Genomic DNA, 23,180 nt, shown 5'->3' with positions numbered 1-23,180 from the left:
AAATATATTATTGTGAATGTTTGACTCTTTTATTTTTAAATGAACCCTTTCATCCATAGTGGTCACTACAGTGAACAGCTATTCAAAGGCAGTTTTCTTGTATTTGTGTCAGTGTTGTTGGTATACTTGCACATAAGCCACTACATTGGACACTGATGTGTCACTCCATACCCTGCCACCCACTGGTCGTGTAATGTTCTATAGATATATGACGTGTTTCATTGTAATTATTGTTATTTAACCCTGTCATGCATAAATTATGACAACCTCAATCAGGATATTTTATTCTCAAATATTTGTATTCATTTTTTTATGCCTAAAGATGAATAGAAACACTCAAGAAAAAAATCCTGATTGAGGTTGTCATAATTTATGCATGAAAGGGTTAATTTTGCCATCAAAGGTTTGTCTTCACTAGCAATAATGCCTTATCCATTTCATTTGCAGGGATGATGAATGGTCACACTCTCAAAGTGCATAAAAGGTTTAACAAATGAAGTCAGTCCTAAGCTCGAAGTGTTTCTATAAATTTTATCAGCTTTAGTTTGTGTTATTTCACAGGTGGGCAGTAAAGGAGTTGGCATACTAGCAAGATCAAAGGCAGCAGACCTTGCACTCTCACTTGCTACCTTTGTGCCAGGTGTCGAGGCTGCAGTATGCATCAATGGCTTCAGTGCCAATATGGGGCTTCCTCTCTATTACAAGAAAAAGAAGATTCTCTCACCATTAGGGTATGACTGCAGAAAGTTGGTTCCCACTGAGTCAGGTGCCAGTATTGGAAAGTATATTTATGAAGACCCGCTAGCAGAGAAGAACAAGGGCAGCCTCATCCCCATTGAACGAGCAAAGGCTCATTTACTCTTTGTGGCTGGAGAGGATGACCTCTGCTGGGACAGCAAGGCATACATGGACCAGATGGTGGAGAGACTGAAGCGTCATGGAAAGGAGAACTTTGAGAGTGTGTCTTACCCTGGAGCTGGACACTTGCTGGAGCCACCTTATGAACCCTTCTGCCCTTCTGCTGCACATGGAGTTCTTAGGTATTTATCCTCGTGGGGAGGTGAACCCAAGGCACACGCAGCAGCTGAGGTCCACCTGTGGAAGAAGATCCAGGAGTTCTTCAGAACTCACCTGAGTTGTGATGCTGGACAGACTAAAGCCAAGTTATAAAAGAAAAAAATAATTATAAAAACTGAGTAACAGAAAAATAAATAACATCAAATTAATTTACGGCAACTTGTTAAAAATGTGTGATTCGTAGAAGAGCCGTGATTTGTATGAGTATCTTCCCACTTATCTTTCAAGCTTCACTGTTTCTCTGTGTTTGCCTCAGTTTGTCCCTCCCTCAGCTGTCAATTTGTTTGTTCCTTCACTAAGTATCCTCACGTCTCTTCCTGTTGTTGTTGTTAACGGTTTTATTCTTCACAGACTTTTGTTTGGACTTCTCTGGAGCATCATTTGTAGATTCGTCTGCTTTCCCTGTGCACTATTCTTGAAAGCAGGTTCAACAAGCTCCGAGTCCAACAATTAACTCCGAGTTACTTAACTCAGCATTAATTCTGTTTACTCTGCATCTGACTATAAGCGGTAGACTTTGATGTAAAACATGCAAATATTGCTCTAAATGAATCAAAAAGGGGGTCGGGAGGGGATAAAATTCCTATAAGGTGAGATGTTATTTCAAAGAAAATGGTGCCCTCCCTGTACAACTGTTATTTTTAGTTGTGATTCTGTCTGCAGGTTTTGTATTTGTTACAATGTTACAAGTGGCTCTGGCTTGAAAAAAGTAAGATCTAGATCAACTTTTTTACTTCCAGGAGGTGGAAACAGAAAAAAAGATCAGTAAATTATTGGTGTATCCTTGGTTGAGTCATCAGAAGGTTTGAAGTCCATGAGCTAGGGAACCTGCTTACCATGTGCAGACAGAACCCAGGTCAGGTCTTTAGATACATGGGCCTGTATAATAAACACACTTGTCAATAGAAAATTGTACTTAGTAGTCAGTATAATCTTTTAATAATATAAGTTTGCATATGGTAGTGATAGGATGTGTGATCCTTAATAGTCTGCAAAGGCTTTGTGTGCATTCCAGAGTGCTCTGGCATTCACACCCACATCCTGGGAGCATGGGAGAGGTCTCTTGACAACACTAGTTGTATCCAGATAGTAGTTAAATACTTTCTGCAATATGATTTTTTTAAAGTCCTTTGCATCAAAAATGTTAAAACATTAAAATTACTTTCTTTGTATAAAAGACATCCAGTTTAAGGTCAGGTTTATATATACATATAGCAGATTTCCAACAGTCCATGCTGCACAAAGTGCTAACAATGTAAAATGCCACTAAAATGAATAAAATGCACAACAATGATGAAGGAAAATCTAAAATAGAAAAAAATACAGTGGCACTAAATATACTTTATTTAAGAAAGAAAATTCAGCAATTGTTGCAAGAATACCTTCAATTACCTTAAGTTTAAATCTGTCAGAGGCACATATAAGACTTCTCTAGAAACATGTTTGATTTGCAGAAACAGATAAAAGGAATCAGCTTTCCTGACCTTCTGTTCCTACAGTATAATGGTTAAAAACATGAAGGCCAAAATAAGTAAATATTCAGAATTGAAGACATTTGTCCTCATTCTTACTATCACACTTCCTTATCATTTTCTTGCTTTCCTTGCTTCCATCATCATCACATCTAACAACTTCTTGCTCACTATCTGCATCACAAACAGACCATATATAAGAATGATGAATATTGGTCTGATCTTAAGCTGCTTAAAGCCTCATACCACTTTCCACCTTTAATGGCACAAACCACATCGGGGTGGGAGGTGTGGGATGTGGGGTTTGTAGGCTAAAAAGTCATGTCACACTGTAATTTGACAGTGTGACATGGAATGATAGGATGTCCCTGGCACAGCAACTTTTGTCATGTTGACCTGGCTGCACTCACCCTCTTTTTAACCTCTTAAGCCCCAACGCCCCCTGATATGGGGGCAAAAAGCAGGAGATCAGGTAGGCTTGTGGCTTAAGAGGCTAATGGTGTGAAGAAGATCACTTACTGGTACCTCTCAACTTCACCTACAAGTGTAGGCTCTTTTCAAAAATAATGAAAAAAACAAAAACCTGAGTGTTTTGTACCATTGTACGATCAATGTAAGCTGAATAAATCTGTCCAAAGAGCTTCCTGTTGTTGTTATTATATAATATATATATATATATATAATGTGTTAAGCCAACACATTGCCAGTCTCCCTCATTGCATTGTTCCTTTTGTTCTTCCAATTTTGTTCTTCCAATCATAAGGCTCTAATGACAGTTGTTTTCTGATGACATATGAGAAATATGTGAGTCACAGCTTCTTTATTTGTCCTTCCAGTCACATTGCTGGCTTGATTTCATCCATGATCTATTAACTGATCTTACTCTTGACCATTCCTATTTCATTGCTTTGCACGTAGAAGTTGGTGCAATTTTAGTTTTCATTGGTTCACTTTCACTGTGTGTAAACTTCACCTTTCACTCTTGCTGCTATCCTTTGCCCACAAATCACACCTAGTGAGTTAATCAGTAACAGGTGCTGTTGTTGAGTGATGCTGATTTTGTTTTGTAACCATGGTTAGAACTTGTTATTAACTTGGTTATTATTATGTCCTTGAAATACAAAATTTTGGAAACAGACATGGAAAAATATAAATAGATGATCCAAAATGCTTTACAATTTCAAAGCGTGGCAAGTAGTAATATCGATAGACTATTCCCTCTGCCACCTAACCCACCCCACCCCTTATCCTCTCAACCCCATTTGATAAACAGCACTTCAACTGTAAGAGTGATCCGGTGAAGCTAAAAATCCCTCTCAATAAATAACAGCACTACTGAGGGCAGTTATGTGTCTCGGACTTCAACTGTGATCAAGTTTGTTTCATGACTTAACCCCCAAGGAAGCTTTCCGGCTGTTTTTCTATCTTTTTTTTTTTTTTACAACTTTAACTTAACTTTTAATTTTTCTGCAATTTGAAGCTGCATTTCCAGTAGTCTTTTTATATATTATTTGAATAACAGTGGTAACACTTTACTTAAAGCTCCAGTTTTTGACACAGCTCTTTCCTTTGTTGATTTTTGACTTTTTCAGTTTTGGCATTTCTGTGGATCATCTTCTGGACTTGTCTCCTTTTCCAGGACTGCACAGCCCTCTATTGCTTATTTACAGTCAGCTTCTGTTAACACTTCTGTTTTTGTAAGTTTTATTAACATTACTTTTAAATCATTTTGACTGTGAATTGATGTCCTTGGATTGGTTCTTCTCTGCTGTTCCTTTTGCCATTCCACTGGCATGTGTTTAGGTTTAATGAGGATAATTAAAATGTTTTAAGTGTGAACCAGAAAATGTAAAAGAGAAAACTGAAATGAATGTTCAAATACTAGTATAGCTGAATAGAGGAATTAAACTGGCTAAAATAGGTAATTCCTCAGCTGACTGTATATTTGTACTGAATATAGAAAATTATATTAATTGAAATTATATTAAAATAGAAAATCTATTTTATTAACTGTACGAAGATTGTTTTAGAATCATGGGAGGGTTTCTGATGTAAAGTTCTCATACTGATATGGGTTAATCGACAGTTGCTCAAAATTAACTAAAAGGTAGCACATTAAGAGTTACCCTGTCATTCAAGCAAATCCTGTTAAACACATTTACTACCCCATGCAATATATTACATATGCAAATTTACAACGTCTTGACAGTATTTTTAGGCATTTTTTTATTTAGTTTGTCCCACTGTATGGATATGTTATATGGGTGTGGAGTGAGACCACTTAATCCTGCAAGATTACCCAATACACGCTGAATTTATCTCAAGGATTTTGTAGTTTTGTTGTAGATATTTTCATACTGAATTCTATAACTGAATACTGAATGAAGATCACTTCATGTTCTATTTCAGTCAACCAAAGAGTTGAGTTCAGTTTGTTCCACTGCTCCCATTTATCTGAAAGTTGCCAAGTCTGTGAAAACAGCACTCCTCTAATGCTGTTTTTCTTTTTCTGGAACAAGCAGCAGAAGAAAGAAGTGGAGGAAGGAAATCTCTCAGACAGACCCCCAGCACAGAGATAGATATCACTGTCACAGTCCTTCCAGAGAGCCAAAGATCTCCAGGTAGCTTATATAGTGGTGAAAGTAATGTTTCTGTCATGAATGAAGCCGGTTCTTCAGCATTACGTCATGATAAAGTTTTGTATTGGTTATCATACAAAATCAGCACACTGATTACTAGAGATGGGAACTGAGAACTGTTTTTTGTAGCAAACCGGTTCCCAGTAGTCCAATTCATTGTGATTGTTAGTCTGCCTGCCTATCAATACTTATTTGCTCCAGTTTCACTCTTTCAGAAAAGATGTCCTCTCAAGTAAGATTGAGGCTGCTACCAAGAGCCAGGTGTCTGTTCGACGAACCCATTAAGGTGAAGGTGGAAGGGTTGAGGTCCAGACAGGTGGTCACTATGAGAGCCAGATTAACTGATGAGAAGGGAGTGGTGTTCAGCTCCTCGGCCACCTACAGGGCTGATGGCAGTGGGGAGGTCGACCTGAACAGAGATCCCTCACTTGGTGGGACCTACGTTGGAGTAGAAACTATGGGTCTCGTGTGGTCCATGAGGCCAGACACCATGCACAAAAAGTTTCAAAAGATAAAGTCTCTGGAGCCTCAGTTGGTGAATTTTTCTGTGCACGAGGAGGAAGGCAGGATACTGGCAGAAGAGACAAATGAGAGGGTTCTGATTGGAGATGGGGTCAGTCGGGTTCCTGTCAAAGAGGGGAACATTAGTGGAGTCCTGTTCACTCCTCCAGGTACTGCAGTTGTTCCAAGCTTTCGCTCTTTATTTTAATTAAATGACAGCCCGATGAGTGTTTCTGAACAAATACAATTGTAATGGTCCTGGGTCTTTGACCCAATGTTTTGGGTTTCTTGTGGATTTATGATTGTTTCCTTTGCTGTAAGAAATGATTTTAGCTTTTTACAGTGTAGTCCTGAGTTTAGTTCTTTTTATCCCGAGTCTATCTTTAATCCTGGTTCATAATTTCTTGTTTGTTATTGTTAGGTTCCTTTTTCCTCCTTGTCTTGTCCCTTATTTACCTATCGTTTCAGTAGTCTCTCTTTATCCCTTCTGTCTTTGTAAAGTTTATGTGTATTGGTCTTTGTCTCTGTTTGTTTCCTCATCTCTGTGTCTCAGTTCAGGGGATGCATCCTTTGGAGGCCGCATTTGCAGGCCGATTACATCACAGCGACGCAATGAAGGCTGTCCCAATCCAAATGCGGCCGACAAATGCATCCTTCATTTCCCCGAATTTGAAGGATGGGTTGGGTGTATCCTTCGTGGCCTAATCTATCCCAGAATTCATAGCGCATAACAGCAAGTTCCCATTTCCAACAATGGTGGCACCTGTGTAGCTGTAATATTATTACTATTACTCTTTGCAATACTGTATTAATTAAATTAGTATTTATAACATTTTTATAATAATATAAAAATAATTTTCAAATGGGGCAATGGCAGAGGAGTACGGCTAAAGAGTTTGAAATATTGCTCTTTCTGGGTCACAAAATAAACTTTTAACATATTTTCAAGTGAGAACTTCAAATATCTGCTCGGTTTATCAAGACATCACATATTTGCAAAAGTTTCTTTTTTCAGAGACGTCTGTTACTCACCAGCTCGATAGCTGACGAGGTGGTCAAGGCTCACTAGAGAACACTGAACTCCCAGCACAATCGTTTCAGACCCTGTGTCTTCTGCTACTCAGGTTAAACATGATATATAAGTCAGTTAGATAACTTAATGTTATTGTTTGGCTTTTTTCAGTATTTTATTTGTTCCCAAGTAAATCTGTTCGGCTGAGATTAACGTTACAGTTTTCATACAGCTGAATAAACGTCAAACAGAAAACTGATTAAATAGAAGTTTGAGATGGTAGAGAATTTATTCTAATATCATTGTTATATTTTATATAGCAAGGAGCAGACTGCTGAGTTTATTAAGCTTCACCGAGACAGCAGTGGCACAAATCTGAAGGCTAGACCATCCCACTTCACAGCCTCGCACTTCCGGCCTTCTCAGTCTTCAGAGGACCCGGCCCACGTAGACCATGAAGGCCGGGTCCTCCAAAGGATGCAGCCCCTGAATTGAGACACAGCTGTAGTCGCATCTCAATGTGTTTTCAGTTGTATTTAGATAGTCATTGTCTCATGTGCTTGGTGTTCAGCTTTGCTTCCACTGTCTAATCATTTAGATTATGCCCAGTGTTGTTTCCCAGGTGTTCCCGCTTGTTATCCTGTGTATTTAGGTCCTCAGTTTCCTTTGTTCGTTGTCACGTCATCAGTTTTCATTTCAGTCCATCTGTCAACTAGTTTAAAGTTCAAAGGGTGTCAAGCTTTTATTCAGTTATGGCTGTAACTGCTGTCTTTCTATTGTTCTTTTATTTAGTCACACAATAAAGTGACAAAGATTAGATCTTAAGGAAAACTAGAAATTAAAAATGAAAAAGGTTTTTTTTTCATTGACAGAAGAAAATTTTGTGTCTACTATGTTCCAGGAGAAGGTCTGTTTCCCGCTGTCTTGGATATATCTACATTGAGATCTGAGACAAGAGCCAGTCTACTGGCTAACAAAGGCTTTGTCGTCCTCTATATATGTGTGGGCGAAACCAAATTGGAAAATATGCAAAAGATTCATCTGGATCACTTTAAGGAAGCAATGGATTTCTTAAAACAGCAACCTAAGGTGAGTTATTTTAATGAGCACTCGTAAGGTCTGAAGAGGCTTTTCCTTTTCCAGAAACATGTATTTGTTTCTTTTTTGTGGACCCTGAAATTCAGCTGCTGGATTCCTCCAGCTAATAGGGTCCCCAATGCTCTTAATAAGGAAAAAATAAAACAAAATAAAACAGTCACATTCTGAGAACATTTCTCATTTTCTTTTGTTTAGAGATTTGGATAAGTGAATTAGTTCCTCCAAACATAAAGCTGCAGCCAGCCCAGCACAGAACCCAAATATGGGGAATTGGTCTGGCTAAGCTAACAATAAAATCAACCTACCTGTTTCTCAAAATCTCAGTAATTATTTACTATAATCTTGTTAGTTGAACTTAAAATATGAACAATTTCATTTTTTTCTACAAAAATCAAGTTTACTACAGTAAATCAGCTTAATTGGTATCTAAAAGGATAAAATCAAGGTACATAGCAAAAATAACTATGAACTTTATTGTTTTATTTAATTAAATATGATAATTTAAAGAATATCACATACAAAATATATTATTGTGAATGTTTGACTCTTTTATTTTTAAATGAACCCTTTCATCCATAGTGGTCACTACAGTGAACAGCTATTCAAAGGCAGTTTTCTTGTATTTGTGTCAGTGTTGTTGGTATACTTGCACATAAGCCACTACATTGGACACTGATGTGTCACTCCATACCCTGCCACCCACTGGTCGTGTAATGTTCTATAGATATATGACGTGTTTCATTGTAATTATTGTTATTTAACCCTGTCATGCATAAATTATGACAACCTCAATCAGGATATTTTATTCTCAAATATTTGTATTCATTTTTTTATGCCTAAAGATGAATAGAAACACTCAAGAAAAAAATCCTGATTGAGGTTGTCATAATTTATGCATGAAAGGGTTAATTTTGCCATCAAAGGTTTGTCTTCACTAGCAATAATGCCTTATCCATTTCATTTGCAGGGATGATGAATGGTCACACTCTCAAAGTGCATAAAAGGTTTAACAAATGAAGTCAGTACTTAGTTTGAAGTGTTTCTATAAATTTTATCAGCTTTAGTTTGTGTTATTTCACAGGTGGGCAGTAAAGGAGTTGGCATACTAGCAAGATCAAAGGCAGCAGACCTTGCACTCTCACTTGCTACCTTTGTGCCAGGTGTCGAGGCTGCAGTATGCATCAATGGCTTCAGTGCCAATATGGGGCTTCCTCTCTATTACAAGAAAAAGAAGATTCTCTCACCATTAGGGTATGACTGCAGTAAGTTGGTTCCCACTGAGTCAGGTGCCAGTATTGGAAAGTATATTTATGAAGACCCGCTAGCAGAGAAGAACAAGGGCAGCCTCATCCCCATTGAACGAGCAAAGGCTCATTTACTCTTTGTGGCTGGAGAGGATGACCTCTGCTGGGACAGCAAGGCATACATGGACCAGATGGTGGAGAGACTGAAGCGTCATGGAAAGGAGAACTTTGAGAGTGTGTCTTACCCTGGAGCTGGACACTTGCTGGAGCCACCTTATGAACCCTTCTGCCCTTCTGCTGCACATGGAGTTCTTAGGTATTTATCCTCGTGGGGAGGTGAACCCAAGGCACACGCAGCAGCTGAGGTCCACCTGTGGAAGAAGATCCAGGAGTTCTTCAGAACTCACCTGAGTTGTGATGCTGGACAGACTAAAGCCAAGTTATAAAAGAAAAAAATAATTATAAAAACTGAGTAACAGAAAAATAAATAACATCAAATTAATTTACGGCAACTTGTTAAAAATGTGTGATTCGTAGAAGAGCCGTGATTTGTATGAGTATCTTCCCACTTATCTTTCAAGCTTCACTGTTTCTCTGTGTTTGCCTCAGTTTGTCCCTCCCTCAGCTGTCAATTTGTTTGTTCCTTCACTAAGTATCCTCACGTCTCTTCCTGTTGTTGTTGTTAACGGTTTTATTCTTCACAGGCTTTTGTTTGGACTTTTCTGGAGCATCATTTGTAGATTCGTCTGCTTTCCCTGTGCACTATTCTTGAAAGCAGGTTCAACAAGCTCCGAGTCCAACAATTAACTCCGAGTTACTTAACTCAGCATTAATTCTGTTTACTCTGCATCTGACTATAAGCGGTAGACTTTGATGTAAAACATGCAAATATTGCTCTAAATGAATCAAAAAGGGGGTCGGGAGGGGATAAAATTCCTATAAGGTGAGATGTTATTTCAAAGAAAATGGTGCCCTCCCTGTACAACTGTTATTTTTAGTTGTGATTCTGTCTGCAGGTTTTGTATTTGTTATAATGTTACAAGTGGCTCTGGCTTGAAAAAAGTAAGATCTAGATCAACTTTTTTACTTCCAGGAGGTGGAAACAGAAAAAAAGATCAGTAAATTATTGGTGTATCCTTGGTTGAGTCATCAGAAGGTTTGAAGTCCATGAGCTAGGGAACCTGCTTACCATGTGCAGACAGAACCCAGGTCAGGTCTTTAGATACATGGGCCTGTATAATAAACACACTTGTCAATAGAAAATTGTACTTAGTAGTCAGTATAATCTTTTAATAATATAAGTTTGCATATGGTAGTGATAGGATGTGTGATCCTTAATAGTCTGCAAAGGCTTTGTGTGCATTCCAGAGTGCTCTGGCATTCACACCCACATCCTGGGAGCATGGGAGAGGTCTCTTGACAACACTAGTTGTATCCAGATAGTAGTTAAATACTTTCTGCAATATGATTTTTTTTAAAGTCCTTTGCATCAAAAATGTTAAAACATTAAAATTACTTTCTTTGTATAAAAGACATCCAGTTTAAGGTCAGGTTTATATATACATATAGCAGATTTCCAACAGTCCATGCTGCACAAAGTGCTAACAATGTAAAATGCCACTAAAATGAATAAAATGCACAACAATGATGAAGGAAAATCTAAAATAGAAAAAAATACAGTGGCACTAAATATACTTTATTTAAGAAAGAAAATTCAGCAATTGTTGCAAGAATACCTTCAATTACCTTAAGTTTAAATCTGTCAGAGGCACATATAAGACTTCTCTAGAAACATGTTTGATTTGCAGAAACAGATAAAAGGAATCAGCTTTCCTGACCTTCTGTTCCTACAGTATAATGGTTAAAAACATGAAGGCCAAAATAAGTAAATATTCAGAATTGAAGACATTTGTCCTCATTCTTACTATCACACTTCCTTATCATTTTCTTGCTTTCCTTGCTTCCATCATCATCACATCTAACAACTTCTTGCTCACTATCTGCATCACAAACAGACCATATATAAGAATGATGAATATTGGTCTGATCTTAAGCTGCTTAAAGCCTCATACCACTTTCCACCTTTAATGGCACAAACCACATCGGGGTGGGAGGTGTGGGATGTGGGGTTTGTAGGCTAAAAAGTCATGTCACACTGTAATTTGACAGTGTGACATGGAATGATAGGATGTCCCTGGCACAGCAACTTTTGTCATGTTGACCTGGCTGCACTCACCCTCTTTTTAACCTCTTAAGCCCCAACGCCCCCTGATATGGGGGCAAAAAGCAGGAGATCAGGTAGGCTTGTGGCTTAAGAGGCTAATGGTGTGAAGAAGATCACTTACTGGTACCTCTCAACTTCACCTACAAGTGTAGGCTCTTTTCAAAAATAATGAAAAAAACAAAAACCTGAGTGTTTTGTACCATTGTACGATCAATGTAAGCTGAATAAATCTGTCCAAAGAGCTTCCTGTTGTTGTTATTATATAATATATATATATATATAATGTGTTAAGCCAACACATTGCCAGTCTCCCTCATTGCATTGTTCCTTTTGTTCTTCCAATTTTGTTCTTCCAATCATAAGGCTCTAATGACAGTTGTTTTCTGATGACATATGAGAAATATGTGAGTCACAGCTTCTTTATTTGTCCTTCCAGTCACATTGCTGGCTTGATTTCATCCATGATCTATTAACTGATCTTACTCTTGACCATTCCTATTTCATTGCTTTGCACGTAGAAGTTGGTGCAATTTTAGTTTTCATTGGTTCACTTTCACTGTGTGTAAACTTCACCTTTCACTCTTGCTGCTATCCTTTGCCCACAAATCACACCTAGTGAGTTAATCAGTAACAGGTGCTGTTGTTGAGTGATGCTGATTTTGTTTTGTAACCATGGTTAGAACTTGTTATTAACTTGGTTATTATTATGTCCTTGAAATACAAAATTTTGGAAACAGACATGGAAAAATATAAATAGATGATCCAAAATGCTTTACAATTTCAAAGCGTGGCAAGTAGTAATATCGATAGACTATTCCCTCTGCCACCTAACCCACCCCACCCCTTATCCTCTCAACCCCATTTGATAAACAGCACTTCAACTGTAAGAGTGATCCGGTGAAGCTAAAAATCCCTCTCAATAAATAACAGCACTACTGAGGGCAGTTATGTGTCTCGGACTTCAACTGTGATCAAGTTTGTTTCATGACTTAACCCCCAAGGAAGCTTTCCGGCTGTTTTTCTATCTTTTTTTTTTTTTTACAACTTTAACTTAACTTTTAATTTTTCTGCAATTTGAAGCTGCATTTCCAGTAGTCTTTTTATATATTATTTGAATAACAGTGGTAACACTTTACTTAAAGCTCCAGTTTTTGACACAGCTCTTTCCTTTGTTGATTTTTGACTTTTTCAGTTTTGGCATTTCTGTGGATCATCTTCTGGACTTGTCTCCTTTTCCAGGACTGCACAGCCCTCTATTGCTTATTTACAGTCAGCTTCTGTTAACACTTCTGTTTTTGTAAGTTTTATTAACATTACTTTTAAATCATTTTGACTGTGAATTGATGTCCTTGGATTGGTTCTTCTCTGCTGTTCCTTTTGCCATTCCACTGGCATGTGTTTAGGTTTAATGAGGATAATTAAAATGTTTTAAGTGTGAACCAGAAAATGTAAAAGAGAAAACTGAAATGAATGTTCAAATACTAGTATAGCTGAATAGAGGAATTAAACTGGCTAAAATAGGTAATTCCTCAGCTGACTGTATATTTGTACTGAATATAGAAAATTATATTAATTGAAATTATATTAAAATAGAAAATCTATTTTATTAACTGTACGAAGATTGTTTTAGAATCATGGGAGGGTTTCTGATGTAAAGTTCTCATACTGATATGGGTTAATCGACAGTTGCTCAAAATTAACTAAAAGGTAGCACATTAAGAGTTACCCTGTCATTCAAGCAAATCCTGTTAAACACATTTACTACCCCATGCAATATATTACATATGCAAATTTACAACGTCTTGACAGTATTTTTAGGCATTTTTTTATTTAGTTTGTCCCACTGTATGGATATGTTATATGGGTGTGGAGTGAGACCACTTAATCCTGCAAGATTACCCAATACACGCTGAATTTATCTCAAGGATTTTGTAGTTTTGTTGTAGATATTTTCATACTGAATTCTATAACTGAATACTGAATGAAGATCACTTCATGTTCTATTTCAGTCAACCAAAGAGTTGAGTTCAGTTTGTTCCACTGCTCCCATTTATCTGAAAGTTGCCAAGTCTGTGAAAACAGCACTCCTCTAATGCTGTTTTTCTTTTTCTGGAACAAGCAGCAGAAGAAAGAAGTGGAGGAAGGAAATCTCTCAGACAGACCCCCAGCACAGAGATAGATATCACTGTCACAGTCCTTCCAGAGAGCCAAAGATCTCCAGGTAGCTTATATAGTGGTGAAAGTAATGTTTCTGTCATGAATGAAGCCGGTTCTTCAGCATTACGTCATGATAAAGTTTTGTATTGGTTATCATACAAAATCAGCACACTGATTACTAGAGATGGGAACTGAGAACTGTTTTTTGTAGCAAACCGGTTCCCAGTAGTCCAATTCATTGTGATTGTTAGTCTGCCTGCCTATCAATACTTATTTGCTCCAGTTTCACTCTTTCAGAAAAGATGTCCTCTCAAGTAAGATTGAGGCTGCTACCAAGAGCCAGGTGTCTGTTCGACGAACCCATTAAGGTGAAGGTGGAAGGGTTGAGGTCCAGACAGGTGGTCACTATGAGAGCCAGATTAACTGATGAGAAGGGAGTGGTGTTCAGCTCCTCGGCCACCTACAGGGCTGATGGCAGTGGGGAGGTCGACCTGAACAGAGATCCCTCACTTGGTGGGACCTACGTTGGAGTAGAAACTATGGGTCTCGTGTGGTCCATGAGGCCAGACACCATGCACAAAAAGTTTCAAAAGATAAAGTCTCTGGAGCCTCAGTTGGTGAATTTTTCTGTGCACGAGGAGGAAGGCAGGATACTGGCAGAAGAGACAAATGAGAGGGTTCTGATTGGAGATGGGGTCAGTCGGGTTCCTGTCAAAGAGGGGAACATTAGTGGAGTCCTGTTCACTCCTCCAGGTACTGCAGTTGTTCCAAGCTTTCGCTCTTTATTTTAATTAAATGACAGCCCGATGAGTGTTTCTGAACAAATACAATTGTAATGGTCCTGGGTCTTTGACCCAATGTTTTGGGTTTCTTGTGGATTTATGATTGTTTCCTTTGCTGTAAGAAATGATTTTAGCTTTTTACAGTGTAGTCCTGAGTTTAGTTCTTTTTATCCCGAGTCTATCTTTAATCCTGGTTCATAATTTCTTGTTTGTTATTGTTAGGTTCCTTTTTCCTCCTTGTCTTGTCCCTTATTTACCTATCGTTTCAGTAGTCTCTCTTTATCCCTTCTGTCTTTGTAAAGTTTATGTGTATTGGTCTTTGTCTCTGTTTGTTTCCTCATCTCTGTGTCTCAGTTCAGGGGATGCATCCTTTGGAGGCCGCATTTGCAGGCCGATTACATCACAGCGACGCAATGAAGGCTGTCCCAATCCAAATGCGGCCGACAAATGCATCCTTCATTTCCCCGAATTTGAAGGATGGGTTGGGTGTATCCTTCGTGGCCTAATCTATCCCAGAATTCATAGCGCATAACAGCAAGTTCCCATTTCCAACAATGGTGGCACCTGTGTAGCTGTAATATTATTACTATTACTCTTTGCAATACTGTATTAATTAAATTAGTATTTATAACATTTTTATAATAATATAAAAATAATTTTCAAATGGGGCAATGGCAGAGGAGTACGGCTAAAGAGTTTGAAATATTGCTCTTTCTGGGTCACAAAATAAACTTTTAACATATTTTCAAGTGAGAACTTCAAATATCTGCTCGGTTTATCAAGACATCACATATTTGCAAAAGTTTCTTTTTTCAGAGACGTCTGTTACTCACCAGCTCGATAGCTGACGAGGTGGTCAAGGCTCACTAGAGAACACTGAACTCCCAGCACAATCGTTTCAGACCCTGTGTCTTCTGCTACTCAGGTTAAACATGATATATAAGTCAGTTAGATAACTTAATGTTATTGTTTGGCTTTTTTCAGTATTTTATTTGTTCCCAAGTAAATCTGTTCGGCTGAGATTAACGTTACAGTTTTCATACAGCTGAATAAACGTCAAACAGAAAACTGATTAAATAGAAGTTTGAGATGGTAGAGAATTTATTCTAATATCATTGTTATATTTTATATAGCAAGGAGCAGACTGCTGAGTTTATTAAGCTTCACCGAGACAGCAGTGGCACAAATCTGAAGGCTAGACCATCCCACTTCACAGCCTCGCACTTCCGGCCTTCTCAGTCTTCAGAGGACCCGGCCCACGTAGACCATGAAGGCCGGGTCCTCCAAAGGATGCAGCCCCTGAATTGAGACACAGCTGTAGTCGCATCTCAATGTGTTTTCAGTTGTATTTAGATAGTCATTGTCTCATGTGCTTGGTGTTCAGCTTTGCTTCCACTGTCTAATCATTTAGATTATGCCCAGTGTTGTTTCCCAGGTGTTCCCGCTTGTTATCCTGTGTATTTAGGTCCTCAGTTTCCTTGTTCGTTGTCACGTCATCAGTTTTCATTTCAGTCCATCTGTCAACTAGTTTAAAGTTCAAAGGGTGTCAGGCTTTTATTCAGTTATGGCTGTAACTGCTGTCTTTCTATTGTTCTTTTATTTAGTCACACAATAAAGTGACAAAGATTAGATCTTAAGGAAAACTAGAAATTAAAAATGAAAGTTTTTTTTTTCATTGACAGAAGAAAATTTTGTGTCTACTATGTTCCAGGAGAAGGTCTGTTTCCCGCTGTCTTGGATATATCTACATTGAGATCTGAGACAAGAGCCAGTCTACTGGCTAACAAAGGCTTTGTCGTCCTCTATATATGTGTGGGCGAAACCAAATTGGAAAATATGCAAAAGATTCATCTGGATCACTTTAAGGAAGCAATGGATTTCTTAAAACAGCAACCTAAGGTGAGTTATTTTAATGAGCACTCGTAAGGTCTGAAGAGGCTTTTCCTTTTCCAGAAACATGTATTTGTTTCTTTTTTGTGGACCCTGAAATTCAGCTGCTGGATTCCTCCAGCTAATAGGGTCCCCAATGCTCTTAATAAGGAAAAAATGAAATTAAATAAAACGGTCACATTCTGAGAACGTTTCTCATTTTCTTTTGTTTAGAGATTTGGATAAGTGAATTAGTTTCTCCAAACATAAAGCTGCAGCCAGCCCAGCACAGAACCCAAATATGGGCAATTGGTCTGGCTAAGCTAACAATAAAATCAACCTACCTGTTTCTCAAAATCTCAGTAATTATTTACTATAATCTTGTTAGGTGAACTTAAAATATGAACAATTTCATTTTTTTCTACAAAAATCAAGTTTACTACAGTAGATCAGCTTAATTGGTATCTAAAAGAATAAAATCAAGGTACATAGCAAAAATAACTATGAACTTTATTGTTTTATTTAATTAAATATGATAATTTAAAGAATATCACATACAAAATATATTATTGTGAATGTTTGACTCTTTTATTTCTAAATGAACCCTTTCATCCATAGTGGTCACTACAGTGAACAGCTATTCAAAGGCAGTTTTCTTGTATTTGTGTCAGTGTTGTTGGTATACTTGCACATAAACCACTACATTGGACACTGATGTGTCACTCCATACCCTGCCACCCACTGGTCTTTTAATGTTACTATAGATATATGACGTGTTTCATTGTAATTATTGTTATTTAACCCTGCCATGCATGAATTATGACAACCTCAATCAGGATTTTTTCTCAAATATTTGTATTCATTTTTTTATGCCTAAAGATGAATAGAAACACTCAAGAAAAAAATCCTGATTGAGGTTGTCATAATTTATGCATGAAAGGGTTAATTTTGCCATCAAAGGTTTGTCTTCACTAGCAATAATGCCTTATCCATTTCATTTGCAGGGATGATGAATGGTCACACTCTCAAAGTGCATAAAAGGTTTAACAAATGAAGTCAGTCCTAAGCTCGAAGTGTTTCTATAAATTTTATCAGCTTTAGTTTGTGTTATTTCACAGGTGGGCAGTAAAGGAGTTGGCATAGTAGCAAGATCAAAGGCAGCAGACCTTACACTCTCACTTGCTACCTTTGTGCCAGGTGTCGAGGCTGCAGTATGCATCAATGGCTGCAGTGCCAATGTGGGGCTTCCTCTCTATTACAAGAAACAGAAGATTCTCTCACCATTAGGGTATGACTGCAGTAAGTGGGTTCCCACTGAGTCAGGTGCCAGTATTGGAAAGTATATTTATGAAGACCCGCTAGCAGAGAAGAACAAGGGCAGCCTCATCCCTATTGAACGAGCAAAGGCTCATTTACTCTTTGTGGCTGGAGAGGATGACCTCTGCTGGGACAGCAAGGCATACATGGACCAGATGGTGGAGAGACTGAAGCGTCATGGAAAGGAGAACTTTGAGAGTGTGTCTTACCCTGGAGCTGGACACTTGCTGGAGCCACCTTATATACCCTTCTGCCCTTCTTCTGCACATGGAGTTCTTAGGTATTTATCCTCGTGGGGAGGTGAACCCAAGGCACACGCAGCAGCTGAGGTCCACCTGTGGAAGAAGATGCTGGACAGACTAAAACCAAGTTATAAAAGAAAAAAATAATTATAAAAACTGAGTAACAGAAAAATAAATAACATCAAATTAATTTACGACAACTTGTTAAAAATGTGTGATTCGTAGAAGAGCCGTGATTTGTATGAGTATCTTCCCACTTATCTTTCAAGCTTCACTGTTTCTCTGTGTTTGCCTCAGTTTGTCCCTCCCTCAGCTGTCAATTTGTTTGTTCCTTCACTAAGTATCCTCACGTCTCTTCCTGTTGTTGTTGTTAACGGTTTTATTCTTCACAGACTTTTGTTTGGACTTCTCTGGAGCATCATTTGTAGATTCGTCTGCTTTCCCTGTGCACTATTCTTGAAAGCAGGTTCAACAAGCTCCGAGTCCAACAATTAACTCAGAGTTACTTAAGTCAGCATTAATTCTGTTTACTCTGCATCTGACTATAAGCAGTAGACTTTGATGTAAAACATGCAAATATTGCTCTAAACAGTGTTGGGTAAGTTACTTTAAAATAGTAACTTAGTTACATTACTAGTTACTTCTATCAAAAGTAACTCAGTTACTTCAAGTTACTAGTTACTTTCAAAGTAACTAGTTACTAGGGAAAGTAACTTTGGTTTTACTCAGAATTCTCTTGTTAATGTGTTGCTTCCATAACTTCTAACCAGTCTTCTAGCTTGCTTACTTGCCACAAGTGCACTGTGCCACCTACCAATAGAAAGGAAAAGATAATACATATTTCCACGAGAGAAATCCCACGCCTGGACCGTCATTGACTGCTGCCATGATTCTAGCCTACGTCACAGCGTCATGTGCGCCTTTTACATCCAACACAAAAAACTGCAGTCATGGTGCTTTGATTGTACTCAGAACTCGGAAATTCTGCCTTCTGAATAGGAAGATGTAGGTAACACCAGACTGCAGATGAGCTGCATACAGGGCTGGACGGGGACAAAAAAATCGGCCCGGGCATTTTGACTAGAGACCGGCCATTATAGGAAAAATCATAAAGCCTTTGAATGAAAACAAACACTGTTGTGACAGTGATGTTCACTGTTTTGATGGTATATATGCATCAATCGTTTGTTGTAAGATTCAGATAATTATTTTTTAAAAGCTAGACATTTTAAATGAGAATAAGAAAGAAAAGTATTTCTTTGTGCCCACCTCTCCCTGTTAATGCCCTACCTGGCCCCCCTGGCAAAACTTTGCTAGATCCGCTCCTGCACAGTTACCAGCTGTCAGCTACCTAAAAAGGATCCTGGGGTTATCTGTCTCTCAGAAACAATTCATAACTTCCCTTCAACTCATTCACGTCACCTAAAAGGCAAACCTGTTTCTCCATCACCTGTTCAGCTCTGATGATTCAGTAAGGACATCTCCTGGTTTCATGTTTCCCTCTCACCAGATAAACAAACCGACATCATGACCAGCAGCTTTTTTGCAGCTGTGGCTCCAGCAAACATCAGCTGATACTAGGAATTAATATTAAATAAATCCTAACAACAGCTGATCAAGCTAAAACGTGCTGCTGTTGTTTAACGCGACATCGGCTGGTTTCCTCTTTCTGGCGCAAAGTGGGCGTTAAACAAACAAGAGAGCCGATCAGCTGATCATTGATCAGTTTTCATGATTGAAGTAGAAACGGGAGAGGGAGGGGGGAGAATGAGAGAAGAAGAGGCAGCTGTGCAGCAAAGACACAGAATAACTCCAGCTTTGTGCCTTTTTCAATGTAGCCGAATTACGGGACAAACTGTTCCTTTTCACCTCAATAAGAAACGCGTAATATTTTCTCTGAATACCAGATGGGACGGTTGGCATAACTTGTGAACAAAATAAAGTTCAACATCATTAACTTCATAGCACCCACCCAGCTGTATAGAAACTCCGTCATGCTAGCTAGTACGCAGTACGGAAAAAGTCAGAATAACGAAAATAAACTCCACCTAAACTTGGTTTATATCTGACCCAGATAGACTGCAGGTCATAACTTCTTACCTGAAGTTCAGTTCACACTTGGACCGGCGGCCGCCTCGGGTCTCTTTTCCTTCTCTTCCACCTGCTGCCTCCAACACTTGCTAATGTTATTGAATCTGTGGAAGCTCCGCGATAGCCACCACACGAAGTAACGAGTAACGACCCTATCTAAATCCCAGTAACGACTAACGCGTTCCTGATGTTGGCATAATAACTAGTTACCGTGCTCGTTACCACAATAATAACGTAGTTACTGTAACGTGTTACTTAATAACGCGTTAGTCCCAACACTGGCTCTAAATGAATCAAAAAGGGGGTCGGGAGGGGATAAAATTCCTATAAGGTGAGATGTTATTTCAAAGAAAATGGTGCCCTCCCTGTACAACTGTTATTTTTAGTTGTGATTCTGTCTGCAGGTTTTGTATTTGTTATAATGTTACAAGTGGCTGTGGCTTGAAAAAAGTAAGATCTAGATCAACTTTTTTACTTCCAGGAGGTGGAAACAGAAAAAAAGATCAGTAAATTATTGGTGTATCCTTGGTTGAGTCATCAGAAGGCTTGAAGTCCATCAGCTAGGGAACCTGCTTACCATGTGCAGACAGAACCCAGGTCAGGTCTTTAGATACATGGGCCTGTATAATAAACACACTTGTCAATAGAAAATTGTACTTAGTAGTCAGTATAATCTTTTAATAATATAAGTTTGCATATGGTAGTGATAGGATGTGTGATCCTTAATAGTCTGCAAAGGCTTTGTGTGCATTCCAGAGTGCTCTGGCATTCACACCCACATCCTGGGAGCATGGGAGAGGTCTCTTGACAACACTAGTTGTATCCAGATAGTAGTTAAATACTTTCTGCAATATGATTTTTTTTAAAGTCCTTTGCATCAAAAATGTTAAAACATTAAAATTACTTTCTTTGTATAAAAGACATCCAGATTAAGGTCAGGTTTATATATGCATATAGCAGATTTCCAACAGTCCATGCTGCACAAAGTGCTAACAATGTAAAATGCCACTAAAATGAATAAAATGCACAACAATGATGAAGGAAAATGTAAAATAGAAAAAAATACAGTGCCACTAAATATACTTTATTTAAGAAAGAAAATTCAGCAATTGTTGCAAGAAGGCCTTCAATTACCTTAAGTCTAAATCTGTCAGAGGCACATACAAGACTTCTCTAGAAACATGTTTGATTTGCAGAAACAGATAAAAGGAATCAGCTTTCCTGACCTTCTGTTCCTACAGTATAATGGTTAAAATCATGAAAGGCCAAAATAAGTAAATATTCAGAATTGAAGACTTGTCTTCATTCTTACTATCACACTTCCTTATCATTTTCTTGCTTTCCTTGCTTCCATCATCATCACATCTAACAACTTCTTGCTCACTATCTGCATCACAAACAGACCATATATAAGAATGAAGAATATTGGACTGATCTTAAGCTGCTTAAAGCCTCATACCACTTTCCACCTTTAATGGCACAAACCACATCAGGGTGGGAGGTGTGGGATGTGGGGTTTGTAGATCAGTTACTACAAACTGGTATCTCTCAACTTCACCTACAAGTGCAGGCTCTAATGAAAAAACAAAAACAAAAACCTGAGTGTTTTTTGCCATTTAGCCTGTTTGGTAGAAACCGTCATTGGTTAGTTTCCAAACCAACTCAGTAAATAAACATTTTATAGGAAGACCGATCAATGTAAGCTGAATAAATCTGGCCAAAGTTCTTCCTGTTGTTGTTATTATATAACATATATATGTATATATATATATATATATATATATATATATATATATGTGTGTGTGTGTGTGTGTGTGTGTTAAGCCAACACATTGCCAGTCTTCCTCATTGCATTGTTCCTTTTGTTCTTCCAATTTTGTTCTTCCAATCATAAGGCTCTAATGACAGTTGTTTTCTGATGACATAGGACAGGGCTCCCGACCAAATTTTTCAGTGGTGCGACTAAAAATTAATATTTGGTCGCACCTGTGCGACCAACTGTTCAGGTAACAAAAAAAATAAATCTCTGCAACTCTCCGTGTGGTCAACAACAGACACACATTATGCCCCTATCGTGGACTAAACCAATCAGAGATAGTCAGAGGCGGGACCCCTCTGATTGGCCGTGGTCCAGTTGAAAGTGCAGGTGGAAGAGCAGGGCTCTAGACTAACTTTTTGACATGGGCGCACCGGTCCGGCACTCAAATTTTTAAACCGCATCGCTTAACACCACAGTTTTACATGTGCACTTTCTTGGGGGGGGGGGGGGGGGGGGGGGAGTCCATACAGACAATATTCATTTCTAAATTATTAACTAACAAACTTGTGCTTAAAGTGATTTGTCAATATTGTAGAAAATGTTAAACTTAATCATCATCTCGGCCTCCTCTGACGACCTGTTTGCTGCTGTCTGTTGCTGAAAGGCAGTGGGGAGAGGGGACACTTGGGCAGTGCATTTATTGCAGCATATAATGTGTTTCCTGGATACACTGTGCTTTTACAGCATTCAAAGATTGATGGCACCGTGTCAGAGCACTGGCTATGAATTTCAGACAGATCAGGCCTTAACAAAAAAGTTATCAATAGTTATTTTCATCTTTTCTTATTACCCACAGCTACATCCACTTCTCTCAGGCCTAGGCTGCTCACTAGGGCTGGGTGTCATCACTATTCTGCCCTCCCTGTACGTTGATGCCCAGTTTGGCAGATAGATAAACAGTTCTTCAAAAGGAGAGGCAAAGGCTTCCAGTTCTCATTGCGGGGTTTATTTGTCTCCCTAATGAAGGCACTGTAAAACTACAAACATAAGAAAAGCATATTAAAAAAATAGCATATATTACATCGCTGTGATGTAATCGGCCTGCAAATGCGGCCTCCAAAGGATGCATCCCCTGAACTGAGACATAGCCTAAGTCACACAACTTGATGATGGCAGACATGACAGAGCTAAAAGAGAGTGAGTTCGAGTAATGGACAGGAAGATATATCACAGCGATGAGGAAACAAACATAGAGACAAAGACCAATACACATAAACTTGACAAAGACAGAAGGGATAAAGAGAGACTACTGAAATGATAGGTAAATAAGGGACAAGACAAAGAGGAAAAAGGAACCTAACAATAACAAACAAGAAATTATGAACCAGGATTAAAGATAAACTCAGGGTAAAAAGAACTAAACTCAGGACTACACTGTAAAAAGCTAAAATCATTTCTTACAGCAGTGGTTCCCAAACTTTTTTTGCTGGGCCCCCCTTGTTTTACAAGAAAAATGTTCGCGCCCCCCCTCGCGCGCGCGCTCGAACACATCCTCCAACCACACACACCCATATTTTGTTCCATTGCGGTTTATTTCACACCTCAAACATTTATTAAACAATTAAGCAAATACAAGTAATCTGCAATAAATAACAGGTAGTAAGAAAATAAACTACTAAGTCTTTTACGCTACGTC

The 23,180-nt window shown here is 38.4% G+C and overlaps 3 protein-coding genes across 10 annotated transcripts in view; all 3 read left to right on the top strand.

The window, feature by feature from the left end:
- The window catches only part of LOC146497297 (acyl-coenzyme A thioesterase 2, mitochondrial-like), a 35,185-nt gene extending 30,015 nt beyond the window's left edge, over positions 1-5,170 (top strand). For 2 of the 5 annotated variants that reach the window (XM_085141756.1, XM_085141754.1), the window contains exons 4-5: positions 562-4,246; positions 5,072-5,170. In XM_085141756.1, coding sequence (XP_084997882.1) covers positions 562-1,170 — 609 coding nt within the window. In that variant the 3' untranslated portion in view covers positions 1,171-4,246; positions 5,072-5,170. Of the gene's footprint in view, positions 1-447; positions 4,247-5,068 lie in introns of those variants that run through there. The other 3 variants (XM_085141752.1, XM_085141758.1, XM_085141757.1) reach the window with 3 other exon arrangements.
- A 238-nt stretch (positions 5,171-5,408) lies between these two features.
- Positions 5,409-13,488, top strand: LOC146497296 (acyl-coenzyme A thioesterase 2, mitochondrial-like). Of its 4 annotated transcripts, none has more exons than XM_085141771.1 (4): positions 5,409-5,859; positions 7,603-7,790; positions 8,881-12,564; positions 13,390-13,488. In XM_085141771.1, the coding sequence occupies exons 1-3, from the start codon at positions 5,409-5,411 to the stop codon at positions 9,487-9,489; spliced, it is 1,248 nt and encodes a 415-aa protein (XP_084997897.1). In that variant the 3' UTR covers positions 9,490-12,564; positions 13,390-13,488. The 4 variants fall into 4 exon arrangements, with proteins under 4 accessions (XP_084997897.1, XP_084997898.1, XP_084997900.1 ...); XM_085141772.1 differs by having other exon boundaries at positions 13,387-13,488; XM_085141774.1 differs by lacking the exon at positions 13,390-13,488 and having other exon boundaries at positions 8,881-12,242; positions 12,460-12,564.
- On the top strand, positions 13,396-20,644 carry LOC146497295 (acyl-coenzyme A thioesterase 2, mitochondrial-like). Its single transcript, XM_085141781.1, has 4 exons — positions 13,396-13,488; positions 13,722-14,177; positions 15,918-16,105; positions 17,194-20,644. The coding sequence occupies exons 2-4, from the start codon at positions 13,727-13,729 to the stop codon at positions 17,779-17,781; spliced, it is 1,227 nt and encodes a 408-aa protein (XP_084997907.1). The 5' UTR covers positions 13,396-13,488; positions 13,722-13,726; the 3' UTR covers positions 17,782-20,644.
- Positions 20,645-23,180: the final 2,536 nt, after the last annotated feature.

Source organism: Neolamprologus multifasciatus, chromosome 18, assembly GCF_963576455.1.
Source record: "Neolamprologus multifasciatus chromosome 18, fNeoMul1.2, whole genome shotgun sequence".
In the NCBI taxonomy this organism is placed as follows: Eukaryota; Metazoa; Chordata; class Actinopteri; order Cichliformes; family Cichlidae; genus Neolamprologus; species Neolamprologus multifasciatus.
Note: the sequence above shows the minus strand (reverse complement) of the source record. Positions and strands in the feature narration are given on the sequence as shown.